The sequence below is a fragment of the Acanthochromis polyacanthus genome, chromosome 1, assembly GCF_021347895.1.
Source record: "Acanthochromis polyacanthus isolate Apoly-LR-REF ecotype Palm Island chromosome 1, KAUST_Apoly_ChrSc, whole genome shotgun sequence".
NCBI lineage: Eukaryota > Metazoa > Chordata > Actinopteri > Pomacentridae > Acanthochromis > Acanthochromis polyacanthus.
The window spans coordinates 15,865,140-15,891,127 of NC_067113.1; the positions used below are offsets into that span (position 1 = coordinate 15,865,140).

Consider the following 25,988-nt stretch of genomic DNA (forward strand, 5'->3'; position numbering starts at 1 on the left):
TCAGCATTTCATCCAGCATTCTCATTGCTCATCTGTGAAGCTGCAGCTGTTGATTTCTCTGACATAAACTGCTCTTTCTTTTCTTATATATGGTTACAATTGAGTGCCCACTGAAAAGAGATACCTATTCTCTGCTGTTCTTTAAAAGCCACTTCACCCACTTTGAAGATACAGCTCTTAAAGCGACATTGCCAGGATGACATAAATATCTTTTAACTCTTTTTAGTCCACAGCCTTTAATGCTGCCTTTTGCTTTTAATTCGTTGAACCGTGCAGTACAAATAGATGGTACCAGAAGCATATAATCTCCAGTTTACCACATGCTGTCAGTGTCTCCCTAGACGCACACACACACATATGAGAAGGGCTGTGATGGAGGCTTTTAGCAATATGCTTCCAGTGTGTTTGGCTGTACCGTGCTCTGGCCATCACAAACCATAAATCTCCAATAATGATTCCAGTGGGTGGCAAAGGAGAGTCCTCGGTGCACAGGTGGCTGCCATCTGGGCATGCGAGTGTGTTTGTGTGGCCACAGGCATCACACAGCTGGGTCCGCCATGAAGAAAGGAATGCTTCACCTCACCCTGGAACTAAGCAAGCAACGCTGCCGCTCACACACGCACACTCAGACTAAAACCTTTTATGTTTAATTCCCTGCCAAGACCTTGACTCACATTTTAAAATGCATCAAACTCGATGTTTTCATGCTCGTTTGCTCCTAAACGCATTTGCAGACTTTCATCGCCAGACACTCAGACTGCTACTGTAGATTTGCAGAGTTTATTTCTGTGATTCTAGCAAACCACTTTTTACCTGATGCCAGCCCAGTCTAAATATGAAATGATTACCTCGCTTATGCTGTTTAACACCACAAATGGCTGCATGTGTGTTGCAGAGACTGCTCAGTGTCTGATCAACCTCTGTCTGGCTAATAAATAGCCACCAGAACTGTATGTAGTCCGTGACCACACACATGTGCATATGCATACCAAAGGTCAGCAGGTTGTTGTCTAACCAGCTGCGTCAGAGTTCTGCAGCATTAATGTTGGGACAGAAACAATGATTCACTCCACTGCTCCACTGCAGGACCACAGTGATTTATTACCAAGTTGTGATTTTATGTGTTTGTATGAATGTCTGTGTGAGGGGGGGGGGGGGGGGGGGGGATGAGTGTCTGCACTCACTCGATCTGGTTCATGGTCAAGACTTGAGTAATGAAGTTTGTACACGACATACTGCTTCACTCTGCTATTTCAACCATTTACAACTGGTGTGGTTCCACTTGCACACAAGCTTATTTGCACTATTGTAGTGCTTTCCATCTACAGTAAGATTGACTCAGCTTGGATCCAAGTGTTAGCTTGCTGTTGCATTTCCTTTCTACATCTCCTGTAAGGCCTGTCATAGCTGCAAGGACTCCATCTGATAGTGTTTTTCTGTGTGTTCAGAAGTTGGTGACAGTATTTGCTGTGTAATGTTTGTGAGCGAATCCTCACAAGCAACATCTTTGTCCAATCTTTGCTTCTCTCTTGTTAGTCTCATTGACAGACGGGGCTTCGTCCAATCAGACACGCCACAGTTAGCCTCACCAACCAATGGCATCACTATGTACGGCGCCACCCAGTCTCAGCAAAGCCACATGGTAAGACACTGTTGAGTCTGTCGTTTCTTCAAGGTAACTTAATATAAGTCAAAATGCAGATTTGAAATGTTGTGATGTGATTAATCTACATGTTTATGCTGTTCAGTTTGTTTAGAACAGAATAATTAAAGGAACTGGATGCATTGCATACAGTATTTAAACCGAAATACTCTGTTGGGTCAAAAAACTGTTTGCTTTTGGTAGAAAGAAACACTAGATACTTTGCTGTTCTGTTTGTGACGATGGAGCTGGCATATATGTTCTATGATGCTTCCCAAAACAAACTCCTGCTCCTTTTATTAAAGAAGTCAGTCACTAATATTTTTCTATCGTGTCACTGCAGCTGTAATTCTCGCTCACAGTGAGTAGTTTTCCACACAAAAACAGAGCTTTGGAAAATGAAGTTTATTGCATTGCTGAAGGATTGGATGAGTGCCGTCTAAAGGCTTTGTGGTTTCTCTTAAACATCGCTTTAAACAGCTTTTGTCTTGTTTTGCAGATAGACTTTTAAATGAATGGTTGTTGTCTGTACAAATTTAAGTGCTAATTGTTTTCCTGTAACTGCTTCACAATGAAAGCCGCCCTGTGCTTGTAATGTGAACTTTTAGATAAAATAAGAAAACAGTGGATTCCAGAGAGAAATCATTACACAAGGTGAATAAAACTGCAGACCATAAAGATGGAAAGATGCTGTTACAAATGAGGCTTGATATTCATGAAATTCTGAAGATCATTGGCTCAGTTTACTGGTGTGCACTACCTTGACTTCAGTGCTGTTTGACCAGGTGTCACAAAGACTATACTGTAGCTCCAACAGGGCCAGGCCTTGGTCAGCATGACACACACAGAGATATTATCCCTCACAGCAGCCTGTCTGACTGCGTGACTCTCCAGCTGTTGTCTTTTGTTCATTTGCCACTAACAGAAACTCAACTTACACAAGCTGAAGCAGATCATCCAAATTTGAGAAATAAAATCTACAGACCCCGCCTTGTATTCTTCATCTGGTTGTTTATGATCATAAAGATAAACAGTAGCTATTGGTTTCAGGACTGGCCTAGATAACTTGGCCTAGACACGGTCAGATTAGGGCTAGGGTTTCAGACAACAGCTTCACTTTTCAATTTTTAGCCCTTTTCTCAGACAGCGCATCCCGCAGAAATGCACATGGCACGCAATTTTTTTCTGCTCAATCCAGATCACAAAAACAAAATCCGGTTAGTGTTTTTCATTTCACTAGATTGAAAAGTCCGAAATTGATCTGGATTGCAACGCACAAGTCTGTGCAGTCCTTCTCGAGATAATTGGATTTAGTTTGTGGCGGTAGCTAATGGACTGAGATGAGCTAGTGTTTTTGTCTCTGCATCAGTTCTGGACAAATCTCTGCAGAGGTGTTTTTATAATACCGATCATTTGTGGATTCTGGATTGTTTCATTTCCAGGAATTTGATCAGCTGTCTGCTCTACGTGACAAAGCCAACAACAGTCCTTCCTCTGCACATGATTCAGTTTTGATTCAGAGCGTGCGTGGACAGGAAGGGCTTTATGCAGATGGGTCTGTTCTCAACATGCCAGTGAGAGTTGGGAGCAGCTCTACGATGAAACAACAATTTATCCATTTCAAATAGTAAAATCGATACATGGCAGCCAATGTTGATATCGTGTTGTGCCATCACAAAAACAAAAATCAATGTATGAGAAACGGTGCAGTGATGTTGTCAGTTTTCCATGTGTCACTCTGCGTTGTGTTTAAATTCGGTCAACAAAGGCAGGGAAGGACTGTTAAAGGTGCTGAGGTAGCATCACAGTCTGAGGTGTATCATTTGCCTCTCCCCATTTTCAGTCGTTGTCAGGGTTTGCTCATCAACAAGATTGAAGGTTTTTGTGTTTGTTTTGTCATCATGCTGACAATCTGTGGATCACCCAGGGAAATGAATGAGCAGGCACGGTAGTGAAATTATGTATAATGAATTACATTTTGCGTTCTCACAATCTGAAGGTACACCACAGTCAGTAGACACACACATTTTCTGCAGTGTTGAGCTGTCTCTGTAAGTCTGGGAGAGAATAGCTTTCCTTGTGAAGAGGACGCCTTACTGACCTCACTGTTTGTTTGCTGCCTGAATTGAACCAACCAGTCTTTTGTTGTTCCGTGGAGCTGTTTACCTCACACGTTACAAACTAGATTTAGGGCCTCCTCTCACACAGCTACTAAACATCTTTCACTGGTGCCCTCCCTCTTTGCCACAGTCACCCCCTTGTTCTCACCCAAACTCGACCTCATCGGGCTTGTTCTCATTGAGATGTCAGACATGAATGTCATCTGTCTTAATGTCCTGAATGGACTAGTTGTGTTGGGCTCAACGCCATAGGAACATTCCCCTACGTTAGCACATTCAGAAATAACTACCATCTGTTTTCTGTAGCAGTCATGATTAGAAGCTGGAGTTGTCCTATTGTACTGGCTGCTGGCCATTTGTCTGCACAATACACAGTCAGCTGTGTGCTTACTATCATTTGTTAAATTATGTAACATGCCATACTAGTAACACATTAGGAGTGACTGTTCTACTCTGAATATCCTCAGTAATCTCCTAGTTGTCAAACTCCTGCTGGTGCAAATCACTTCATTACTGTGAAAATCTGTTAGTCAGGCCTACATGAATAGACCACACATTCAGCCCTGGTAATATTGTGTCATCAAGTAGGTTTTAGAGTGGTTCTTGGTTGAATTGGTAAAATTATTTAAATCACAAGAGGTACAAGTTTCACATTACTTTTGTCCAGTCTACTATACTCGATTTTCATGCTTTCACTTTACTTGTATTTTACAATTTTAACCCCAAAAACTGCCAACTGATTTTGAAGGCATGTTAACTTTTTTTTTTTTTTTTAAATCACTGAAATAACGCCTCCCATCAAAAACTGAGAGAACTGTCTGATTTTTAACTTTCCGAATGCCCTTGAACTATTCATTTGTGATGTGGTTTGTGGAAACTTAACCAGATTTAAGCTTAAAATTTTGGATTTGGTTCATTTTTCTGACAAAACTCACACATGGTAAGTTCAAGAAACATTTCAGTGTTGAGGTATGTGTGGGGTTTTTTTGTTTGTTTTTGCTTTTACAAATAACATGTCTTTCAAACTCTTTGGTAGACTTTGTGATTCTGATGGTTAATTTAGCTAATCTGTCAGTTATGTGTAATACAAATATAACGATCGATTATAGATAAAACTATCTTAACGGATCGATGAATCTGTATTTTCTTGAAAAACACTACTTTTATATTTAATTTGATTTAACTGTTCGTAAATACTGAGTGAGATTTTTCTCGCTTTGAATCTTTAGTCTCACACCCAGAGTGCTACTGCATAAACCACCTTGTTGATAACTGTCCAGTGAGCGACAGGAGACTGGCATCCCACAGCCTTACTCTCAGTTTTTATTCACTCAGTCATCCACCCAAGAGGCAATGATTGTGTCTTTGCTCTATTAGAACTGGTTCCAATTAATTATGCCGTGTTAATTACCTCACTGCTTCTTTTTCTCTTGCTCTTCCCAGATCAACCAAATGTACAACTTATTATAGGTCACCTTCTCATTTTTTAGCAGGCAGGGTGTGTTCTCAGGAATAACACAGGCGACTATAATCAACCATCTCATCTTGAGACTTGTTTTGCTATGAAACATATACTACAGTTCAAACAATTTCATGTTTTCCATGAAAACTCACACTTTTACTCGTGCTAACATACCTGCACAAGGGTTTTCTAATCATCAATTAGCCTTTCAACACCATAAGCTAACACAATGTAGCATCAGAACACAGGAGTGATGGTTGCTGGAAATGTTCCTCTGTCTCCCTATGGAGATATTCCATTAAAAATCAGCCATTTCCAACTAGAATAGTCATTTAACACATTATCAATGTCTACACTTTATTTCTGATTAATTTAATGTTATCATCATTGGGGGAAAAAACTGCTGTTCTTTCAACAGTAAGGACAAGTGACTTTTGAACGGTAGTGTAAATGGTATCAGATTTCGGAAATACATTTATTTAATTCGAGAACGGCTTTGTAATGGTGTGACCCTGCAATTAAGTGTGCAGTTGTGCATAAACAGTGCTTTGAACTTAAAGCGACACTCAGTAATTAAGTTCTCTATCAATTCATTATTTGATCTGTAGCATATCAGAAAATAAATACACAATACAGTCGAGAAGCAGGATGTGAAATGACTGAAACAATTGATGCATTAGCAGAAATAGTTGGAGTTATTGTTTCTGTTAATTAATGGACTAATAACACATTGTGTTTTTATGATAGTTGTCATCCTAGTTTTTGTACGAGTTGAGGCTGAAGCAAAGTATAAAATATAAATGTAGGCTTAAATTTTTGATTACAGAAAAAAAATCTCTTGTTGTGTCATCAGCCAACCAAAACATGGCCTGTGTTGCATCACTTGCTATCTGCTATCCAAGGTTCATCTATCAGCCATGTGCATGTTGTTGGTTGTAGCTCTGTGTGTCTGTCTGCTGTGGGAGATGGACAGTGCTGAGTCAGTCTGGCTTCGACTGTTTATAAAGTGTGAGTGGGCCAGAAAGTAGAAAGAGAATGATGAAGCGTTCCATTTTCATTTTATATCCAACACAGTGCTGATGACGCAGCTCTCTGCTAACGTGGCGGTGAGCACGGTTTCTGTGTCACTTCTGTCCAATAACCCTTGCTGCGTTTGGTCTTTTTAAACAACCTGGAGAGTAGCCAAGCTTGTAAAGGTGATAAGTCAGGATCAGCTAATACGTGCAGCTGATAAGAGGATTGATAATGCTTGTTACCTCATCTCTTCTGCTGTCAAAGGTAGCTCAGCTGCTGTTTAAATCACATCTGTAATCTGCTCTTTTTAGGCCAGTAAGATTGAGACAGAAAGGTGAGATGTTTGGGTCAAATCTTTGTGCCTTGTTAGTAAGACTTTGGGTGTGGTGGGGGATAGAATGGGACATCAGGGTACTTTTCCTATTTGTTAAAATGGCTTGTTACATTTCTGTCACCTCTGCACAGCTACTGATCTTTCATCTATAACTGGTCTTTAATACACGATTACTCTGTGGTGCTAAAGCGCTAATTGCATTACAGCTAATCTCACCCTAGATAACGTATGGTTTTGGGAACTTGCTGTGCCTTTTAACCTGATTGCTCTGCTCCAGTTTTAAACATGTGATTTCCATTGTAAAGCAAGGCAATAGAGATCACTAGGCCATGAAGCGGCGACTTAATAGCTTCGTGTTTTCAGCTCTGTATTGACTTCAGCTCTGTTTTTACCAGAGTGGATGCATGAGTTGGTGCAGGTTCTTTGTGTGGCGCTGCATTCTAACAAGGGTACTAACATCTTTTTTTCTTTCTTTTTCTCACCCTATCACCTCTTCCCTCCTCTGTTGTCTTCACGTATTCTGCTTTCCCTGATTCTGCTTTCTCTTTTTTTTTTTTTATTTTCCTTTTCTAATTTTTATTACCTCCGTTACCTGATCTATCTCTGTGACTTTCGCCACCCCTCCCACATCGTCCTCTATCTCCTGCTATTCTGGTGCTTTCTCAGTGTGACCAAGACCAGTGCATTCAGAGCACCAAATTCGTTTGCAGGCTGCCGCCACTCCTCTCCTCCAGCAGCAGAGCAGCGAGCCAGTCATCCTAACGGCCTCCCCTGAAAACGGAGTGTCTCTACCTGGCCGCACCTCCCTCGCCCTCGGCGGCCCGTGCACCTCACTCCCCCTCGGACAGCCCACCCCTCCGACGTCCACCCCAAGCCTCAGCTGCCACGAAGCCACTGACATGCTGCCGATCCACGGACACACGCACAACCACAGCCACCCCCTCCAGGAGCCGGTGGCCCACCACCACTTCCTCACTCCAGAGGAGGTGCCCTCGCCGCCAGGTATGCTTCACTGCGGCAGCCCCTTGGGTCACAGCCACACCGTGCAGGCCGGCTTCTACAACCCAGCCAGCCAGGACTCGCTACATGAGGACTCTGTCAGAGGATTGGTTAAGCTCAGCTCCGTCTGACAGTGGAATATATACCCCGCCGCCCCTCGTCACCCCCTCATGAAAACATGCATCCAACCCCAGAAACTCTCCTGTGCCACTTTTGGATCAGCTCACTCTCCTTTTGACTTACTGGCTGTGGCTTAAATTCAGCTGCTAGAAAATCTGCGGAATTTAACAGAATCGAAGTAAAAACCTGTTGTCCTCAGCCAATATCTTGCCAAATCTCTCTGCAGGGACTGGGAGAGATGGTTCCTGGTGTAATGGCCTGTAGGACAGCTCAGACGTACACTTGTCTTTTTTTTTTTGTTTGTACTTCAAGGGAAACGTAATCCGTTAGCTCCTGGAAATTGCACAGGGGAGTGTTTTTAAAGTGGCGCATGTCTGTGAGCCATTTCAAGCAAAAAGAAAAAGAACTTGTGTTTTGACAGTTCATGAAATTTTTGGTCAGAAGGCTGAGTTTCTGTCAATGGATTACAGGTCTGGCAGATTTTTTTTTTTTTTTTGTGAAACTAACTTTAGCCGTTTTGCCTGTTGCTGATTGGACCATGTCTTCTGCCTTTTTTCTTGGACATTCTCAGCAGTGCAATGGTTGATGTCTTCATGTTGCATATCATCCTGCTTTTCTATGTAAAAATAAGACTGTTGTACTGTAACATGGTTATTACAACTCTTAAAAATTATATTTCCTGTGGATATTATTAAAAAACGAACTTTTTATAAGATTGAATCGCATTAATATTGAAGGTGTGAGAGTCAAGTGGTGAAATCATGTCCTTTAAAGTCTATCTTGTGATGGAGGCCTGTGGTCAGAGTTAAATTCGACTGATTAAAAACAAGCCAATGCTACTGAACATTTATGGATGTTCAAACAAGGTTAAGACCGTCTTGACGAAATGTAGTGTCCTATTCATCCTGGCAGAAGTCCTGTTGAGACCTAAAGCACAAATCTTTAAAGAAGCAGACTAAGACAAGCCCTCAGTTTCCAGTAATATCTATTGAAAGTCATGTGTAGGTCACTTAATGGGGAAATAACCATTTCTTCAGGCAAAAAAGAGAGAAAAGAGTCAAAGTTCACTGCCTGATTTGGGTGATAAATGTTCAGTTAGTCACACTTTAATTCTCTTCCACCACCTTGTGGTTGAGCAGGGGTACTGCAATCAACTGCAGTTCTTTTTATTGTTTCATAGTAACGCTCTTGTTGTCCTCATTTACGTGCACTAAAATATTGTCTCCTTGTCCAAAAAAATCCCCAAGTTTCTGAAAATTTGCAAAACCTCCAGGAAAAAAATCCAGTAATCCCTTGAAAGTTTGATTTTTAAAAATCCCCAAAATTTGGCAAGAAAGTATTTTCAAAAAATGAGTAAAAATCTTCCCAAAACAATCCTTAAAATATTTAAAATGATTACATATTTATCAGTAAAACTTAGAATATTTTCTTTGAGAACATTCACGAAAAAATTTTTAGCAGATATGAAAGCATGAAACATAAGTACATCAAGTGCAGACAGCTACAGTCTGACTCTTATTATGTAACTAAGGTTGCTATAACTAAAGTTTGCAGTTACAAGTACATAAAGATTTCATAGATTTACCAGGACAAAGACGCAAACCAGAGCTCAAAGGAGGTTGTGGTGAAAACCAAATGTGGTTTTGAAGCAAACCATGTAGACAAAATGATAATAGCAACACATTTATTTATATTAAATAATGTATGATACATAGAGAATCGTTTCCAGACATTTTTTTTTTTACAACCATTACAATAGAAAATGCCATGGCAGATTTCTTAAGTCTTCATTTGGAGCAGGACTGATTATTGAAGCACTGAGTGGGAGAGCAGTGAGACAAGAGAAGGTCACAGATGCAGGACTGGACTCTATTCTATAGGTTTAATACAGATTGCAAAATGTCATTTGTTAGGTTATTGAAATGTTCTTGACCCTGTACTGTGCTGTGCTTTAGTCCTGCTGCAGCATTACGTGGTAAACTCTTAAATCAAGTGTATGGGACACTATTATATGTTGAATCCTGAAATTGGCAGCAGATGGATTAATAAATGAAACACTGGGCAAAAATTGCAAATGGAAAAAAAAATACAACCACAACAAATTTATGTTGTGAAAATGAGAGGTTTGGATTTTTTTTTTAAATAAGCTGTACAGTAAATTTACAGTGAATAGTCTTTACTCCAGAAGAATGGAGCCTCCTGTTTCATTCATTGTCTGAATTTACTGACTGTCTTATAATTTATATATAAGCAAAGCCAGTGCTGAAGTGTCTATTAACATTTACATATATTTCCTGTTTTACCTAAACAGGCTGAATCACAGCAGAGATGCACTAAAGACGAAGAAGAAATGATCCAGGGACACCTAACTTGTAAACAGTCATGGCGGCTCACAGCCTGATGCTCCACACAGCTTTCTCTCATGCATCAGTCCTCCGGTTGGAGCTGAAAAGATTTACTCCACGGTAGGACCTGTCCATGGCCTTTGGTCAATGAAAATGCTAGAGTAGCTTAAAGTTAATGACCAGTGGTTGCTGCAGGACTAACCTGAACTCGCATCCAACCTGAAGTCAGCACAGGTTTTGCCACCTTCCATCGTCTGGGTCATTGTGGCTAAGCTAATTAGCACTGCTAACCAGAACACAACAGTGTCGGTAACACTGGTTTCCATGTCGAGTCCCGCGTCACCACAGTTTCACATCAGTGAGCTCCAGGTCGCCCATGATCTCCAGCTGGTCGATGCTGCTCAGGTCCTGCACCCGATGTCTGAACTCAAACAAGTGTGAGCCGTTCACCGCCAGCTTAAACTGATGAGGCTGACAGAGGAGGAGGATCTGAGAGGAGAATTTGAACACAGAGCACAGAATGATAAATATGAGATGCTTCTAGTAACATACGGTCATGAACAAAAAGTTTCCATACACTCTTAAAGCAGTCTTGATTTTCCAATGACTCCTATAACTCAATTTTTTTTCTATGATAGAATCACTGAAACACGTGTCCTTGCCACACACACAAATTATTTTATTACAGGGGTCCTTGACTTATGTCGGAGTTCTGTTCCTACGGTGCAACCTAAGTCGATTTTCTCCGTAAGTCGTAACTCCAGCAAAAATGTAAACAAAGCTATTATGTGGCTTCACCATATCAATCAGTTCTTCAGAAAAGTCATGAATACCAGTGACTTTCATGATGCATGAGTCTTTACAAGAGGATAACAGATCATGTTGCATTGTAGCCATCAGAAGAGTCTGACTTATGCTTGAGAGCCACAATGAAGGACAAAAAGTTAGCGAATGTAGCACAATCCAAGGTAGTGTACACCCGGCCAATGTAAACAAGCCATCTTATAGCACCAGGTAACGACGTATTCGTCCGCTCAGCTCACCAACGAGTTCAACGTAACCAGTAACGACGAAATGCTGTACATCGTAAACCAAGGACCCCACTCCCGTAACCAGTTCTGACGTAATGACAAAACACCGTAGGTCGAGGACGTCGTAAACCGAGGACCCCCTGTACAGGTCTTCTGGAAAAATCGCAAAATCTTCTTCATCAAACATATAAATACAGCAACTTGAATGATCAGTTTTGGTGTTTTAAACAGTTGTGATTATCTGAATTTCTTCGTGGCATGACTTTTCTGACCATCCTGACAAATGTTTCTCACTAACAGATAATAACTTGTGTTTCTTTCTTAAAGTGGAAGTGACACAACTGTATCATGCACTTTATACTAAAAAAAAAAAACAACTGTTACTACATTTGATTTTGGGATCTGAAGCATCTTTCCTGACTTCTTCAAATCTTGTACTTGGCTCTTCAGACTTTCCTATTGTAGGGTTTGTGTCCGAGTCTAGTGAGTGTGTGTAAATTACCATATTAAAGTTATCTCAGAGGAGTCAGCAGGTGCAGTCAATCATAATCAGTCATGAGAAGTTAAGGGGCCATGCCATGAAGAATATTTGATTAGCACAACTGTTTACATCACCAAAACTGTTGCTGTGTGGATATGTTTGAACAGCAGATTAAGTCATGTTACCAGATGACCTATAATAAATCTATGAAACACAGATAGAAACATGTTTTTTATGAAAAAGACACATGGAGCTCAATGATTCCATCCATCCATCCATCCATTCATTCATTCATTCATTCTCTATACACCGCTTTATCCTCACTAGGGTCACGGGGGTGCTGGAGCCTATCCCAGCTGACTCGGGCAAAGGCAGGGGACACCCTGGACAGGTCACCAGTCTGTCGCAGGGCTACATAAACAGACAAACAATCACACCTACGGGCAATTTAGAGTAATCAATTAACCTCAGCATATTTTTGGACTGTGGGAGGAAGCGGAGTGCCCGGAGAAAACTCACGCATGCACAGGAGAACATGCAAACGCCATGCAAAAAGATCCCAGGAAAGCCGGGACGCAAACCAGGGATCTTCTTGCTGCAAGGCGAAAGTGCTAACCACTACCCCACTGTTCAGCCCTCAACGATTCATTCTAGGAAAATAAGTTCTAGTCGTTACTGGAAGCTCAAGACTGCTTTGTAAGTGTATGTGAACTTTTCTCCACGACCGTATAATACAGCTACAGATGAGACTCATTCAGAAGTAAGGCTTGAAAGCTTGCAGGTGATTCTTACCTCAAAGTACTCTCCTGATGAGAAGGGAAAGAACGGCAGCTCCCGCTCTCCTGACCTCCACGATTCACTCAGGTACGAGTTCCTGATGAACACGCGACTTCATGCGGGGGTTCAGATGGAGAGCGATGTTCTCCGTCCTGCTGTTGCGAGGTTCACTGTGAAACTGGAAGAAATGTGCATTAAAGGTAAACCATTCAAGAGAACGCTGCTTCTTCTGTTTAAGCCCAGCAGTCATCCAAACAAATCAGTCAGATAAAGATGAAGACACTTTTATTGTTATATTAGAAATTTAAGCAGTTATCACTTACCTGTGAGGATACATGCTGACCTGCCCTTTTATTGTGATGTGCTGTCCAGGGTTCAGTCCTTTGAGTATACTGCCTTTGTAAGGGAGGCTCTGAAACGACAATACAACCTGAATTCAATATTATGTTTATGCTATCAGTAAGGACAGGGGAACATTTACTAGTGTGGAATGTGCAGATTATTGGGTTCTTGCTGAGTTCCTAGAACTCATTAATTGACTACTGAATAAAAAACACACACATAATATCACAAGAAATCCTTTATAGGGCTTCTGAATGAACAGTCTGTATTTTGCAAACAAGAATCACTTAGAAGATGGGATCTAGTTTTAAGAAAGAGCAGTTTTATGAAATGACGCAAAAGGAAAAACTCACCAAGTCACCCGATTCTGAATATGCCTTAGAGGGAGAGAAGACATTTAGAGGAAAAATAACAAAACAAATCTAACAGGTCATGAAGGAAAAAATAAAAGAAAACAAGGGTTGGGAAAGTACGTACTGAGTTGGGGATGTAGCCAACAGCATGCACCTTGACTTTCCAGAAACAGAAAATGTGTCGACCCTGTTTAGGGGATTCTGTGCTTGTATTGCAGCAGGTGAGTACCATTTACTGCCACCTAGAGGGGGAGAACATCAGCTTAGTACCCCCTTCCATTAAATCAGTGAGTGCATTTATGTCCTCCAGCTTCAAGTCACTGACCTTAAAGACGTCCTCGGTGCACCAGGATGATGTCTCGAAGGGGGGCGCCGCGTTTGTAGGGCAGCTGGTGGAGCGTCTCCCTCTTGCCCCAGTTCTCCTGCAGCAGGGAGTTACACACCACGCAGGGCGAGCCTTTGAAGCGAGGGCTGAAGTTGGGGGGGCGACGTCCAGAGCGCGGCTTGGTGCTGCAGCCGCTCGACAGGTCGATCTGAAACCTGCGGAGAGAGGGAGCGCACACTCGGGCTGGGTCACCGACGGAGCGGATGAGGACGACGACTGCACTGGAGGCCCCAAAACCCAGCAGGTCCCAGAGAGTTACAAGTTCATTGCATGTCAAGGGGTTTTGGTGGTTTGATGAAGTGCAGGTTTGTTGGTGTGATGTGCACCACTGAAGGAGAATATAGACAGGCAGGCCGGGCCGTTCTTGTACGGAGGCCAGTTTTGAAGATATAGGTCTAGACCAGGGGTGTCAAACTCATTTTAGTCAGGGGCCACATTCAGCCCTATATGAGCTCAAGTAGGCCGGACCAGCAAAGTCACACATAACCAATTAATAACGACAACTCCCAGATTTTCCTTTGTTTTTAGTGCTAAAAAGTCATTCTGAAAATGTTCACATTAAAGGAATCATCTTTTTTACAAAACATTATGAACAACCTGAAGTTTCTTGAAGTTCAATTTCAAGCAATATTATGCCTCAGTTGATCATTTACACAATACAACTTCCAGATCAGCAGTGTGTCTACAAAGGCACAAAACATTTAGTCACAGGTATCTGGAACTGAACAATATAGTGTTGTACTTTATGAACAAAATGACAAAAGTCAGACAAAAAAGACAAAAAGCACAAGTGAGACAAAAAGGAACGCAAAATGACAAAAACTAGAAACAAAATGACAAAAACATGAGACAAATTGACAAAAGTCTGTTCAAAAAACAACACCAAGACAAAATATTACAAAAATGAGACACAAAATGAAGAACAAAAAGAACAGTGAGCAATCTACTATTTTACTTTCTGATCAAAACAACTTGTCATGGTCTAGAAATTATTTCAAATTTATATTTTTACAAGTCTACAATTTGCAGTTAATGTCTTCTCTGTCATTTTTACACTTTACAAAGTCGTCCCGCGGGCCGGATTGGACCCTCTCATGGGCCGGTTTTGGCCTGCAGGCCGCATGTTTGACACCCCTGTTCTACACTTTTGTTTATGACACAATCAACAAGGTCCCTGCAGCCTGTTAGTTCACCTTCAGCTGGAGTGCAGCAAGCATTTATTATTCACGTTTCTTTGACTTGTTGCTGAGGAAAAACTGAAGTAACAGGTGAGGCTAAAAATTCCTCTAAGCTAATCCTGTGTCCTTTTAGAGTCCTTGAAAATCCATGTCTTTGAAAATGATGGGACAGGTTGGAAACTTAGTAACTTTAACCCTTTGATGCACAACATGGGTCAAAAGTGACCCATATTCAACAGGAAATGGGTATCTCTTGACCCATGTTGGGCATCAAAGGGGTAAAAATAAATACATTTCCATTCCCACAGACAGTCATGACAGTGAGGATTCTCCGTCTTACTGCAATACAATACTGTACAACATCTAGTACCCTACAAGTTAATACAGATATGGCTAAAGTTGTTCCTATTGGTGTCAACCATATTTCTATAAATGTCCCCTCATTCCTTGGACTACTGTACCAGAAACACTCAGCCAGAAACCTGGAGTGGCCTTTGGTCAAAACCTCAATTTTAGTCATCACATTCCTGTCAGCTACACATAGCCTTTGTCCAGACCTTCCTTTTTCTCCTACCTCGACTGCTACAGATCATTACTGACTTGCCTAAAAGATCCTGCAACTGTTTTTTTCAAACTGAGCCCCCCATTCAGTTCAGGATTCAATTCAAAATTCTCTTGCTTACTTTGAAATCGCTCCGCTCTACATCTTGGAACTTTTAGGCACCTTATTCTGCACCAAAACTTCCCAGATCAGAGAATCAATTACTGTTAAAAGTTAGTAAAAGATCAGTTAATGCATTAATTGAGAAAGCGTTTAAAAGCTCACTTGAACTGTCAGGCATTTGTATGATATTTTACTGTGTTTCTAAAGTTTCCCTGCCTTTTACTAATGTTTTATTGCCTTTGTGTAATGTTTACTATTGATCTTTAAGACTTTGCATGGTTTAGTTTGTAAAGCAGCTCCAGTTTTGAAAGGAACAATAGAAATAAAGTTTATTTTTATTGATCATTCATCTTGCCAGTAATGAGATGTTGCTCCAGTGTGTCCACAGTCCTGCACTGAGGATGGGCCACCAAGCATCCAACAAAACAAAGCCGGAGCACCCAGAGAAAACCTACATACAACACTGGGAGAACATAGAAACTCCACAGGTGCACACTCTGACCCTTCTACTCTCTGAGATGTTCACTTCAACTTGTTCATGTACATTTTTAATGCTCAACTCCCTTATATAAACATTTAGCTGATTTTCTATCTGAAAGCTGCACTGAAACATTATCTTAGTCATTTTTAGCTGACCAAGGTGTGTCTGTGAAGGGATCCTTTGAAGCAGAAACCACAGTGATGAGAAGTTTCTCTGGGGTAAACCATAAAAACGCTGTGGGTTTACTAATAAAATCGTGTCCATAAGGTGGCGCCTCTGTCATGTCATCAAGTCTTACCTGTCAGCATCTGGGGGCACAGTGCCCTGGATGATTATGATCTCCCCAGGGTGCAGGCCTCCAGGTATGGGCCCAGTGTAGGGGATCACCTGGAGCAGGGAGTTAGGATTAGTGGATGTCTGCACTGACAGCAAGACTGAAGGTCTGAGACCTCAAATGCAGCACTGGCTGGCTCAGAATGCACAGCCTGATTACCTGAGTGTGTACAGTCTTCAGCTGGATTAGAAACTACATGAAGGTGTGCTGAGTCCTGCGTGATGCCATCGCAGGACTGATGGAGATGATAATACTAGTAATAATAACAATAATGGCAGTAATAATAATACGCCTCTTACCGGATTCAGAACAGTGTGTTTCGCATTTGCCACAGACATCGGGCTCCCTGTGTCACACTGCGACATGCAGCTGTGCGGACAGACGGTGGTTTCTGCGGCAAACAGGACCGGGCTGGAGCTCTCCTGCGCTACACGGGGATGATGGCAATGGGCATCTTTCTCTCCATCGGCCATGAACGCCTGGCGCATGCGTAAATCCCACCATGTGATCGGGTTTAGTGGATAAGTTGAAGAGCCTCACTGGCCTGTTTTTGCTTTCACATTTTATGTTACTGTAAACTGTTGCTACACTTCAATTTTTAAACAGGGCGAAGGAAATAATAATAATAATAATAATAATAATAATAATAATAAAATAGCCGTTTTCTGGCAAAATTAGGATCATCAATGCGCCTGCTCTGGAAATTATGTGAAAAATATATTGGCTGCCCCATCTGTAATCTGTTTGTTTGCACAAAGAGCGTTTTTCACTAAATATGAACCTGTAATTTTAAAGATCCCTCCAAATATATGCACAATTAGGCCATTAATCAAATTCAGAAGCTGTAAAAACAGAAACAATCACCAAATGTTTAACTTTCCGACGGTTCTTGAACGCATCGTCTTTACAAACATTTTTTTCTGCATGTCTTGTGTGTCGCGTGATGAGCAAAAAAAAAAAAAAGAAAGAAAAAGCTCTCAAACCGCTTGCAGCTCAAAAGATTACATTTCTTTTTAATGTTGATGACAGAAAGATTGAGTTCCGTTTTCGTTGCTGGGCGATGACCCTCACATGTGACGCCGCTTATAAATACAGGAAGTGATTAATCTGTTGTTTTATTTCTAGCTGAAGCTCAGCTGTTAGTCTGATCAGAAGACGCTATGGGTTATGGTAAGTATTTTATAGAACCTTTCCTAATTTGAAAGTATTCTGATCTACTTAATAAAAATGTGATGTTTGATTAAGTGAGGGTTCGTTATATTTACATGGATTTTTTTGTGTGTTTCAGTGACTTTTGCTGGCGTCGTAGTAGGAGCAGGTGTGGTTTTGAATGCCCTTTTTCTTAGATTTCAACACACAATAATATATATTTAAGGCATTATGTGCTGTATCATTCACCGTTGGTGTCATAATAACGTCACGTGTTCTGGTCCGTGTGCAGTGGGAGCAGTGGTCCTGGCTCCTGTTGCCCTGGGAGCCATAGGTTTCACCTCAGCTGGAATAGCAGCAGGTTCCTACGCTGCAGGAATGATGTCTTCTGCTGCTCTTGCTAATGGAGGAGGAGTGGCAGCAGGGAGCCTTGTGGCTGTTTTGCAGTCAGCAGGTACTTTTGTTTGTTTGTTCTTCACAGTTATGTCTGAATGGTTTCAGTAAAATCTTATTCGATCATTTAATATACAATCAACCGACTCTGGGGAAAAAAAGCTTTCACCTGACCTCCTAAGAGTCCACTGATTTTAGTTTTATTTCTGTAGTAGATTTAATGAAGCCATGCAAAGTTTTACCTTCATATTGCAAATAATTTCCAAGCTACTGTACATAGGAGTGAATAGAGCGTGTTTACCAGCTACCTATTCCACGTGGTTATATGGCCTTTGAAAGTTTACTCAAAGTCCATCCATCATCTATACACTGTATATTCCTCCTTGGGGTCGCAGGGGGCTGGAGACTCTCTCAGCTGACTTAGGGCGGAGGCAGGAAACATCCTGGACATGTTGCCAGTCTCTCACAGAGCTACATATACAGACAATCACACTTGCATTCACACCTACGGGCAATTTAGAATAATCAATTAACCTCGGCATATTTTTGGACTGTGGGAGGAAGCCAGAGAAAACCCTGCTTTTAAAAGTTCCCCGAGTTTCTCTAGTTTTAAAAGTGATCTCAGTGGATATGTTTGTTGAAGACTGGGAATGCATTGCCACACCTAATGAATAAAGTCTTCTTCTGAGTCATGCAGATAATAGTCAGACCTGGGGTGTCAACAACATGAATCCAAGAGCCTAATCTGTGTTGTGTTAAAGGTCCAGGCTGGTGGTGGTGTAAATAGTGTGGGAAATGTTTCCTGGTGCACTTTAGGCACAATAAAATGAATATCAGCACTGGTAAATAATTGTTTCATGAACAAAGTAAAGAAGGCTGACAATACTTACTGCATTAATGCATCCATGCACTAGTTTGACTTTTCCATTTTATTCTAGTTATTGTAGTGAAATTTTTTTTGGCACAATGTGCTAAAAGTAAAAGTTGATGTAATTATGGCAAATGCTATTAGGCTGAAAAAGAGAGTTAATACATAATGATGAATATTGTAGTAATGACTGATGTTCTGATGGTATGCTGTGTGTCTGTGGAGGACACACACACACACATACAGCTGGAAGATCACAAAGTATAACCTGCAACTTTGCTGTGAAGATTCATACCTTGTAGAAAATGATATGTGGTGTACTCAAATCACGATGGTGTAAACTTAAATGAATGTAACTTTTAAAAGTGGGATATAAGAAACATAACGATACATAAAAGTATAATATGCATGAAATCTGTCTCAGAAGAACAGGGCAAAGTTTAAACATATCTGGGCATGTGGTCTGTAAAACATGACCTAATGATATCCTCTGTAGGGGGTGATCTGTGGGTGAATTATGATGATAATCTGACCAATAGATTTAGAAAAGTATAATGGAGTCAAAACTGTCACTTCTGTATGCGTGGAAAAATGACCAACTCTCACAGCATAAAAGGCGGTGGACAGCATCTGTGGTTTTTCTTGGGGTGTTAATCACTACAAAGAGCAACTCCTGGATTTGTGTCGACAATAAATCCTGCTGACTCCGAATGCTGACCTCTCTAGGTGATTTTTTTTAAAGATCTTTAAAGAAGTTTTTGAGACATTTGAACCTAACACTCTGGCCCGTGATTTGTGACTTAGTTTCCACTTCATCAATATTTAGACATCAACGCCAAACTACCATGAGATATTGTTGCAAAATATTGACCTAGTAAGATAACATAATGAGGTGGAAAAAGTTCATTCTTTCACTCACTTCCTTTGATTTTGGTACAGAGGCTTGTATAACCTCCTGGGTGTGTCTAGTAGTATGACAGGCAATCCAGTGCAGAGTTAGGACTGATAGTTTAAACTGAGGGTTAAACTTGTGATTTTTAACACAGATCATGTGCACGACTTTAGTGGTATCTATCAACTGAAGCATGAATTTCAACCCGACATGTCTGCAGCAGGGCTGCACAGTGGAGTAGTGGTTAGCACTTTTGCCTTGCAGCAAGAAGATCCCTGGTTCGAATCCCGGGGTGGGCCTGGGATCTTTCTGCATGGAGTTTGCATGTTCTCCCTGTGCATGCATGGGTTTTCTCTGGGCACTCCAGCTTCCTCCCACAGTCCAAAAATATGCTGACGTTAATTGGTTACTCTAAATTGCCCATAGGTGTGAGTGTGATTGTGTGTCTGTATATGTAGCCCTGCGACAGACTGGCGACCTGTCCAGGGTGTCCCCTGCCTTCGCCCGAGTCAGCTGGGATAGGCTCCCCCCCACCCCACCCCCACGACCCTAGTGAGGATAAAGCGGTGTATAGAGAATGGATGGATGGATGTCTGCGGCAAAATTGTGTTCCCTTCAGCAGAATCTCAAAGTGTTTACTAGAAAGAGCAGATTGTGTTGAGGGCAAAGGGTGGCAGTATCAGTAAGGTGCTCCTATTCATGTGCTTGGTGAGTGTTTGCCGATATGAGAGTAGTGCAACTGTTCTGTTCTGAACGTTTTCTAACTTAGTCCAATCTATTAATGTGAGTTTTCTTTTCTTTTTGTTTTCTGCAGGTGCAGCCGGTCTAACAGCGACCGCCACTGCAGGCGTGGCGACTGCTGGAGCTGGTGTTGGAGCAATAGCAGGAAAGCTGACCAACGGTCTGAAAAAAAAAAAATTGGAATGAGACTGCAAAATGGAGAATTCCGACTGACATTATTAGTGCTGATAATGTTGTCCACTTACTAATCAACACTCTTACGATCCCAGACATTTCTGTAGTAAATCTGTAATCTTTGATATATTGTTTAGTATTTCAGTTTCTCTTAATGTCCCGTAACTTAACTAAATGTTGTTCAGTAACTCTATTTCACCGAAGTGTAACTGAACATAGCTGTAAAATGTTTAGCCAAGATAATGAGGTTGTTTTGAAAGAATATAATTGGGACTGAAGGAAATGGAGATCATGCTTTATTATGAACACTTCCAACTTTTATTAATTAAAAAATTAACGCTACAATGTGAGACAGTGTGAGTATTATTTTTGCATTTGATATTGAAACGAACAAAATCTGCAGATGGAGCCTCTGCTATTTTGGTGTTTATGTAAAGGTCACTTATATTATTGAATGTTCAGCTTTTGTAAAATCAACATGAAAAGGGAAAATATCTGGACTTACTGCCCTCCGGTAGTCATCATACTTTAAAGGTCATGGCTGATGCTGCTTGTTTTGATCCCACAGAAGTGTTCAGGCAATCATAATCAGAATATTGCTGAAGACAAGCAATTATTTATAGTCTCTCTCTTCCATACGTGCTCCAATCTTTGTCTTAGCCCATCATCGATCATTTCACTTTTAAAATTCCAAATGTTACTGATATTATTTCTCACATATGATAAATCTAGAAGAAAAAGTTCCATTCTAGCTTTTCTGTCTGTGGCTGATAGAGACTGAGACATGTTGAAGTCTGGCACATGCTGGCGCTGAAACTCTTCAGAATGCAGAAAGCTGCAAGTAGAAATCTACCACTTTACACCAATTTTAGCTTCCTACTACTAACTCTACAATTTCATTTAGCAGACGCTTTTGTCCAAAGCGACGTACAACACAAGCAAGAATTCAGACATAAGGAAAAACCTGTAGTAAGTGCAAAAAGTGCTTCAAGTGCGATTGGTCAAAGGTGTTGCCATCAAGTTGCAGAAGAATTGCCAACCCCCCCTTTTTTTATACTTTGTCAGCGCTAAATAAGTGCTGGGTTTTGGACCACCTGACTTATTCTACCCCTAAGGTGGAGTCAGATTAAGTGCCTAGGTGTTCTCTGAACAATTGAGTCTTCAATTGTCTCTTAAAAGTAGAAAGGGACTCAGCAGAACACGGATCCATGTCTCAGTCAGGGCTAGGACCTGAATGTCTGAGAGTTTCATCAGTGAACTGATGAATTCTGTCTTATTAACTGCGGACTGACAGTTCCAAAGACCAAAGGTAACCGAGTGTGGGCTGGGACCACTTTCAGAGAGAGCGGACAGGTTGTGTGGATTGCGTTTGCGGAGGACTACGCGTCTTTTCCGGTTGCCGACAATGACTGGGATGCGTGTGTGACACATTGTGCGTTAAACAGTGACAGACAGACCTTAGCGGTGTCCTAGCTCGGTGGACTCGCGCAGGTAGACTCGCAGGTCTTAACCCTATGTGGTCTTCGCACTATGTGGGCAGTCTGTGCCGTTAAGTACCTGACAGAGTCACAGCTGTTTCCAACTTCACTGGAATGCGCCCGGCTAAACCGCCCCTGTCTGGTTTCACTTGGGCAATCAACAGAGGGTGTGACCCGCATCAGCAGCCCTCACATGTTGTTGCAGAGAGAAACTGAAACTCCAGTGCTAAGCACTCAACGACCCCCCACACAAAAACAAAAATAAAGCAATTCAAGCTTACCTAAGCTGGCTCAACCTTCTTCTGTCAAAATTCAGTGGGCCTTTTCCTGTTATTCCACATCAAGGGGGAAGAAAAGAAAGCTGTTTTATTCATGAGCTTTTTGCTGTGGTCCAGCCTTAATATGAATTTAACTTTTCTGCAGCATCTCAACTTTTTTTGCCTCAACTTTCACTTATTTGCTTTTTCTTTGATTACTTCAAGCCTTGTATCTGTCACCATCATCGCCCCAGCAATTCAAGAGCAGTGTGCTTCTTTTATAATCTATTTCTAAAAAAACAGACAGCTGCTTCAGACTTGGCACCGCGGTTATCAGTTGAGCTTCTGTGGCACCTCAAGCAGTGTGAAGGATATTGCATAACAGTGACCTCTATGGACGCATTCAAGAAAAACACATTGGCCTGCTGGTTCAATTCAATGCAATTTTATTTATATAGCGGCAATTACAGAAATTAATGGAAGAAATTAATGAATTTTTATACTTTGATGTATAAATAACTACCATCCTGACAGTGAAACACGTAAGTGGAAGTGAAATAATATGGGGCTGTGTGAGCTCAAAAGAAGATGATTATAACGAGGTGTTAATTTTGAATTTGACATAAGAGCAAGTGTCATACTGTTCTACTTAGAAGTGATGCAGTGACTGTAAGGTCATACAAGTTTGAATCATTTGACATTTAAGTAAGATCTGGTGTGTAGGACTAGATGTTGATATCCCTTCTTTCATACATGAGACACCTAAAGACTCTGTGGGATGGTCCAGTGAGTGAGGGCACCCTCCTTCATCGGTGTTTCGCTGATAGGTCCATGATACCTCCAGAGGGTTCAGCAGTGAATCCCAGGTTCACCCCCTAGATGCCATCTTCTTACTTGAAGGCCCAGATGGAGTCCTTGCTCTTCATCCACAGCTACTGACTTTCCTTTCAGCGGCTCTGGGGGGTCCTTGATCGACTGCCGGTGGGCCTTCCCATGCACTCTCATCTCCCGGAGAAGCCTGAATGTCGAGGTGGCTGCGAAGCCTCTGCAGCCTACTTCGACTGGGTACACCCTCACCTTCCAGCTTTGCTGTTTAGCATCGGCGGGAAGCTCCATGTATCTCAGCTTCTTGTGCTCATAGGCCTCCTCTACTGAGCTCTCCCAGGGCAATGTGAGCTTGATGATGTAAACACAGCGAAGCGAAGCTGACCATAGCACCAGGTCTGGTCACAGGATGGTGGATGCAGTCTCAGGTGGGAAGCAGAGCTTTTGGTCCAAGTCTATCCTCCAATCGCAAGCTGCTCAGGAGGACCCTCACCCTCTTGGAAAAATGTTGTTTCTTGCCATCGGGTTAACGTGGGTGGAAGGGCGCTAACGTTCATGCACTGCGTCTCTAGCACTAGTGCCAGACACTTCAGCACCTGGTTGTGCCACCAGGTGTAACAGCCTTAAGCGAGGCTGGTCTTGCATCCCACTAAAATGTGTTTGAGTGTAGCTGGAGTCGGGCTGAGTGAGCATGTAGGGTCTTCACCATACCATTGGTTGAGATTCTTGGTGGATAGGAGGACATCATAGGCTGCCCTGACAGTGAAGCCTGCTCTAAACATCTCCATGTTATTAATATTATAAAGTGGTGTGCTTACTTCTGTTGTATAAAGTCATTCTAACTCCTCCTTTTAACAACGAACATCCAAGGACAATTACATTTTACTTTATGAATTAATGTATTGATTGAAGTGTTATTTGTAGAAGCATGTCGACAAAGAGCGATTACCCTCGTTTGACATCTAGGCAGACATTAAAACTGACCTAAATTTTGGCCACCATATTTAATCTCACTAAAGCACAAACTGCACTTCTCTACCATAAAACACGCTTTTCTTCATATTTGTATTGACTGACTGATGAATACTCATTAAAATAAACAACTCAAAGTGTCCAGTTTACCAAATGCCTCTAAGACTTCCTGCCTTAATTCCTCCATTGACATCATTTTGTTATCATTTAGTCACAGTGGCAACACCTCCTGGACAAGATTAGGTAAGTTACACACATAAATGTGTGCTGTGGTGACTCATGTGTCATGTGGTGTCTTAGCTGTAACTGTCAGGATGGTATCACCTGGTAATGATACAGAAACAGCAAATTAAAACCCATTTCGGAGTAAATACATCTCATAATGAAGATGAAGGAACCGAATGTTTGCTATTTTGGGGTGTTCAAAGTTCATGTCCAACCTGATGCATGTGAGTGCTTGTTCACTGCAGCTTTTATTTCATGGAAAACATTGCGAATGGACAACATCTGAACATTAGAGGGCGCCAGAGAAGCACTGGACAGGACAGTGATGCAGATGCTCAAATAGTTTCGTTTCTCAAGAAATAACAGCTGATCCTCTTATTTAAGGTCCAGTCCAGCATCAGCCTCCTTATCCAGTCTGAAAACATGGGACTCTGTGAGTACAACTCTGTCTCTGACAGCATAGATACTTTCCTTTGAAACTACCGTGTTGGAAATTTTGTATTCTTTCTGAATATTCTTTTCTATGTTTTTCTGCCTGCACTCAGGATGTTATTCTTTTGCATATTTCATGTTCTAAATCTGTGTTCTCTCATGTAAAGGTTTGTCTCTCATCCAGTGTTGCTTGTGTCCTTAGAGTGCAGAAGAAGCCTAATCACAGAATTATTCATGTGTGAATTTAAGATAAGGCTTCCTGGTCTAGCTAAACTCAAACACTTATTGAGTGTTTCCTTAGTGGAGCATCAGACTCCTATGCTGCAGGCATGATGACCTCAGCACTTTTTTGTGCCTTTACCGGGAGACAAACTTACTAGTATGATCGTGTGTAATAATTTCTTTTTACCTTTCCGTTTGTCTTCTTTTGTCCTCTGTCTTCACCCTACGTCAGCTGGGATAGACTCCAGCCCCCGTGACCCTAATGGGGATGAAGTGGTGTATAGATAATGGATGTATTATAAATAACCATCACTGTAAATATATTTTTACTGCCAGCTGAGCTGCAGATGGATGCTCATTTTTGTTTCTGTCTTGTGTTTCAGTAACAGCTGTAGCTATTGCGGCAGGCGCTGGTAAGACACTACAGAGTGCTTTTATGAATCACCTGTTGTTTTTTTCACTTTAAAAATACTTATCATTCATGATCCTGATTACTTGAGGCAGTTTTCCTCTGTGTTCTTGTCAGGTGGAGCAGTGGTCTCTGCTCCGTTTGTTCTGGGAGCCATAGGTTTCACCTCAGCTGGAATAGCAGCAGGTTCCTACGCTGCAGGAATGATGTCTTCTGCTGCTATTGCCAATGGAGGAGGAGTGGCAGCAGGAAGTCTGGTGGCTGTTTTGCAGTCAGCAGGTAAAGAGCATGATCAGTGCTATAATAATGCACTTCTTTTTGCGAGTAATTCCTCAAAATTTATCAGTATAATCTACCTTGAATGTATAAGGCTCAATAGCATGTCATAATGTCACACTGAAAACAAATTTATTGTTTTTCTCTGTAGCTCAGTTGCTTGACAACATTAATTAATAATCTGCTCTTATTCCTCTACAGGAATGGCTGGTCTGTCTGGGTCTGTTACTGCAGCCGTGGCCAGTGCTGGAGGAACGGTGGGATTTTTGGCTACTCTCATCTGAGATGACACAGGAAATCATGAAGGAATAATACATAAGAAACTATGTATTTGCTTTTGCAAATTAGAAACAAATGCCAACAATATCAGTGAAGTAGAACTTTATCTGTCGCTAAAGCAAAGCTTGACTGAAATCTGTGTTTTTGCAAAGCACATTTATATTGTCAAATTGTCCAAAATAAAGAATATTCATAAAGGAATAATGAACATCTGAGAAGTGTTGACTGGTTGTTATTCTTATCTATATATTGCATATACAGTATGGCTCTGTCTTTCTATCCACAAACAGAAAACTAATAATAAGAGGAGTTAACTTTAACATATATCATTTTT

The 25,988-nt window shown here is 41.4% G+C and overlaps 3 protein-coding genes and 1 pseudogene across 3 annotated transcripts in view; 3 read left to right on the forward strand and 1 right to left on the reverse strand.

The window, feature by feature from the left end:
* LOC110961284 (palmitoyltransferase ZDHHC14-like) overlaps positions 1–8,406 on the forward strand; it is a 51,021-nt gene extending 42,615 nt beyond the window's left edge. The window contains 3 exon segments of the mRNA XM_022208833.2: positions 1,537–1,642; positions 7,239–7,272; positions 7,275–8,406. Of these exon segments, the coding sequence (XP_022064525.2) occupies positions 1,537–1,642; positions 7,239–7,272; positions 7,275–7,702 (568 nt within the window). The 3' untranslated portion in view covers positions 7,703–8,406.
* Positions 8,407–9,361: 955 nt separating this feature from the next.
* Positions 9,362–16,576, reverse strand: LOC110961285 (galectin-8-like; annotated as a pseudogene).
* Positions 16,577–17,034: 458 nt separating this feature from the next.
* On the forward strand, positions 17,035–20,629 carry LOC110961286 (interferon alpha-inducible protein 27-like protein 2A). Its single transcript, XM_022208839.2, has 4 exons — positions 17,035–17,232; positions 17,351–17,380; positions 17,504–17,665; positions 20,179–20,629. Exons 1-4 carry the CDS (start codon positions 17,223–17,225, stop codon positions 20,289–20,291), a joined length of 315 nt encoding a protein of 104 aa, XP_022064531.1. The 5' UTR covers positions 17,035–17,222; the 3' UTR covers positions 20,292–20,629.
* A 3,726-nt stretch (positions 20,630–24,355) lies between these two features.
* LOC110961281 (interferon alpha-inducible protein 27-like protein 2A) lies at positions 24,356–25,872 on the forward strand. The gene is made up of 4 exons (XM_022208827.2): positions 24,356–24,469; positions 25,074–25,103; positions 25,217–25,378; positions 25,577–25,872. Exons 1-4 carry the CDS (start codon positions 24,460–24,462, stop codon positions 25,657–25,659), a joined length of 285 nt encoding a protein of 94 aa, XP_022064519.1. The 5' UTR covers positions 24,356–24,459; the 3' UTR covers positions 25,660–25,872.
* The last annotated feature ends 116 nt before the right edge of the window (positions 25,873–25,988 follow it).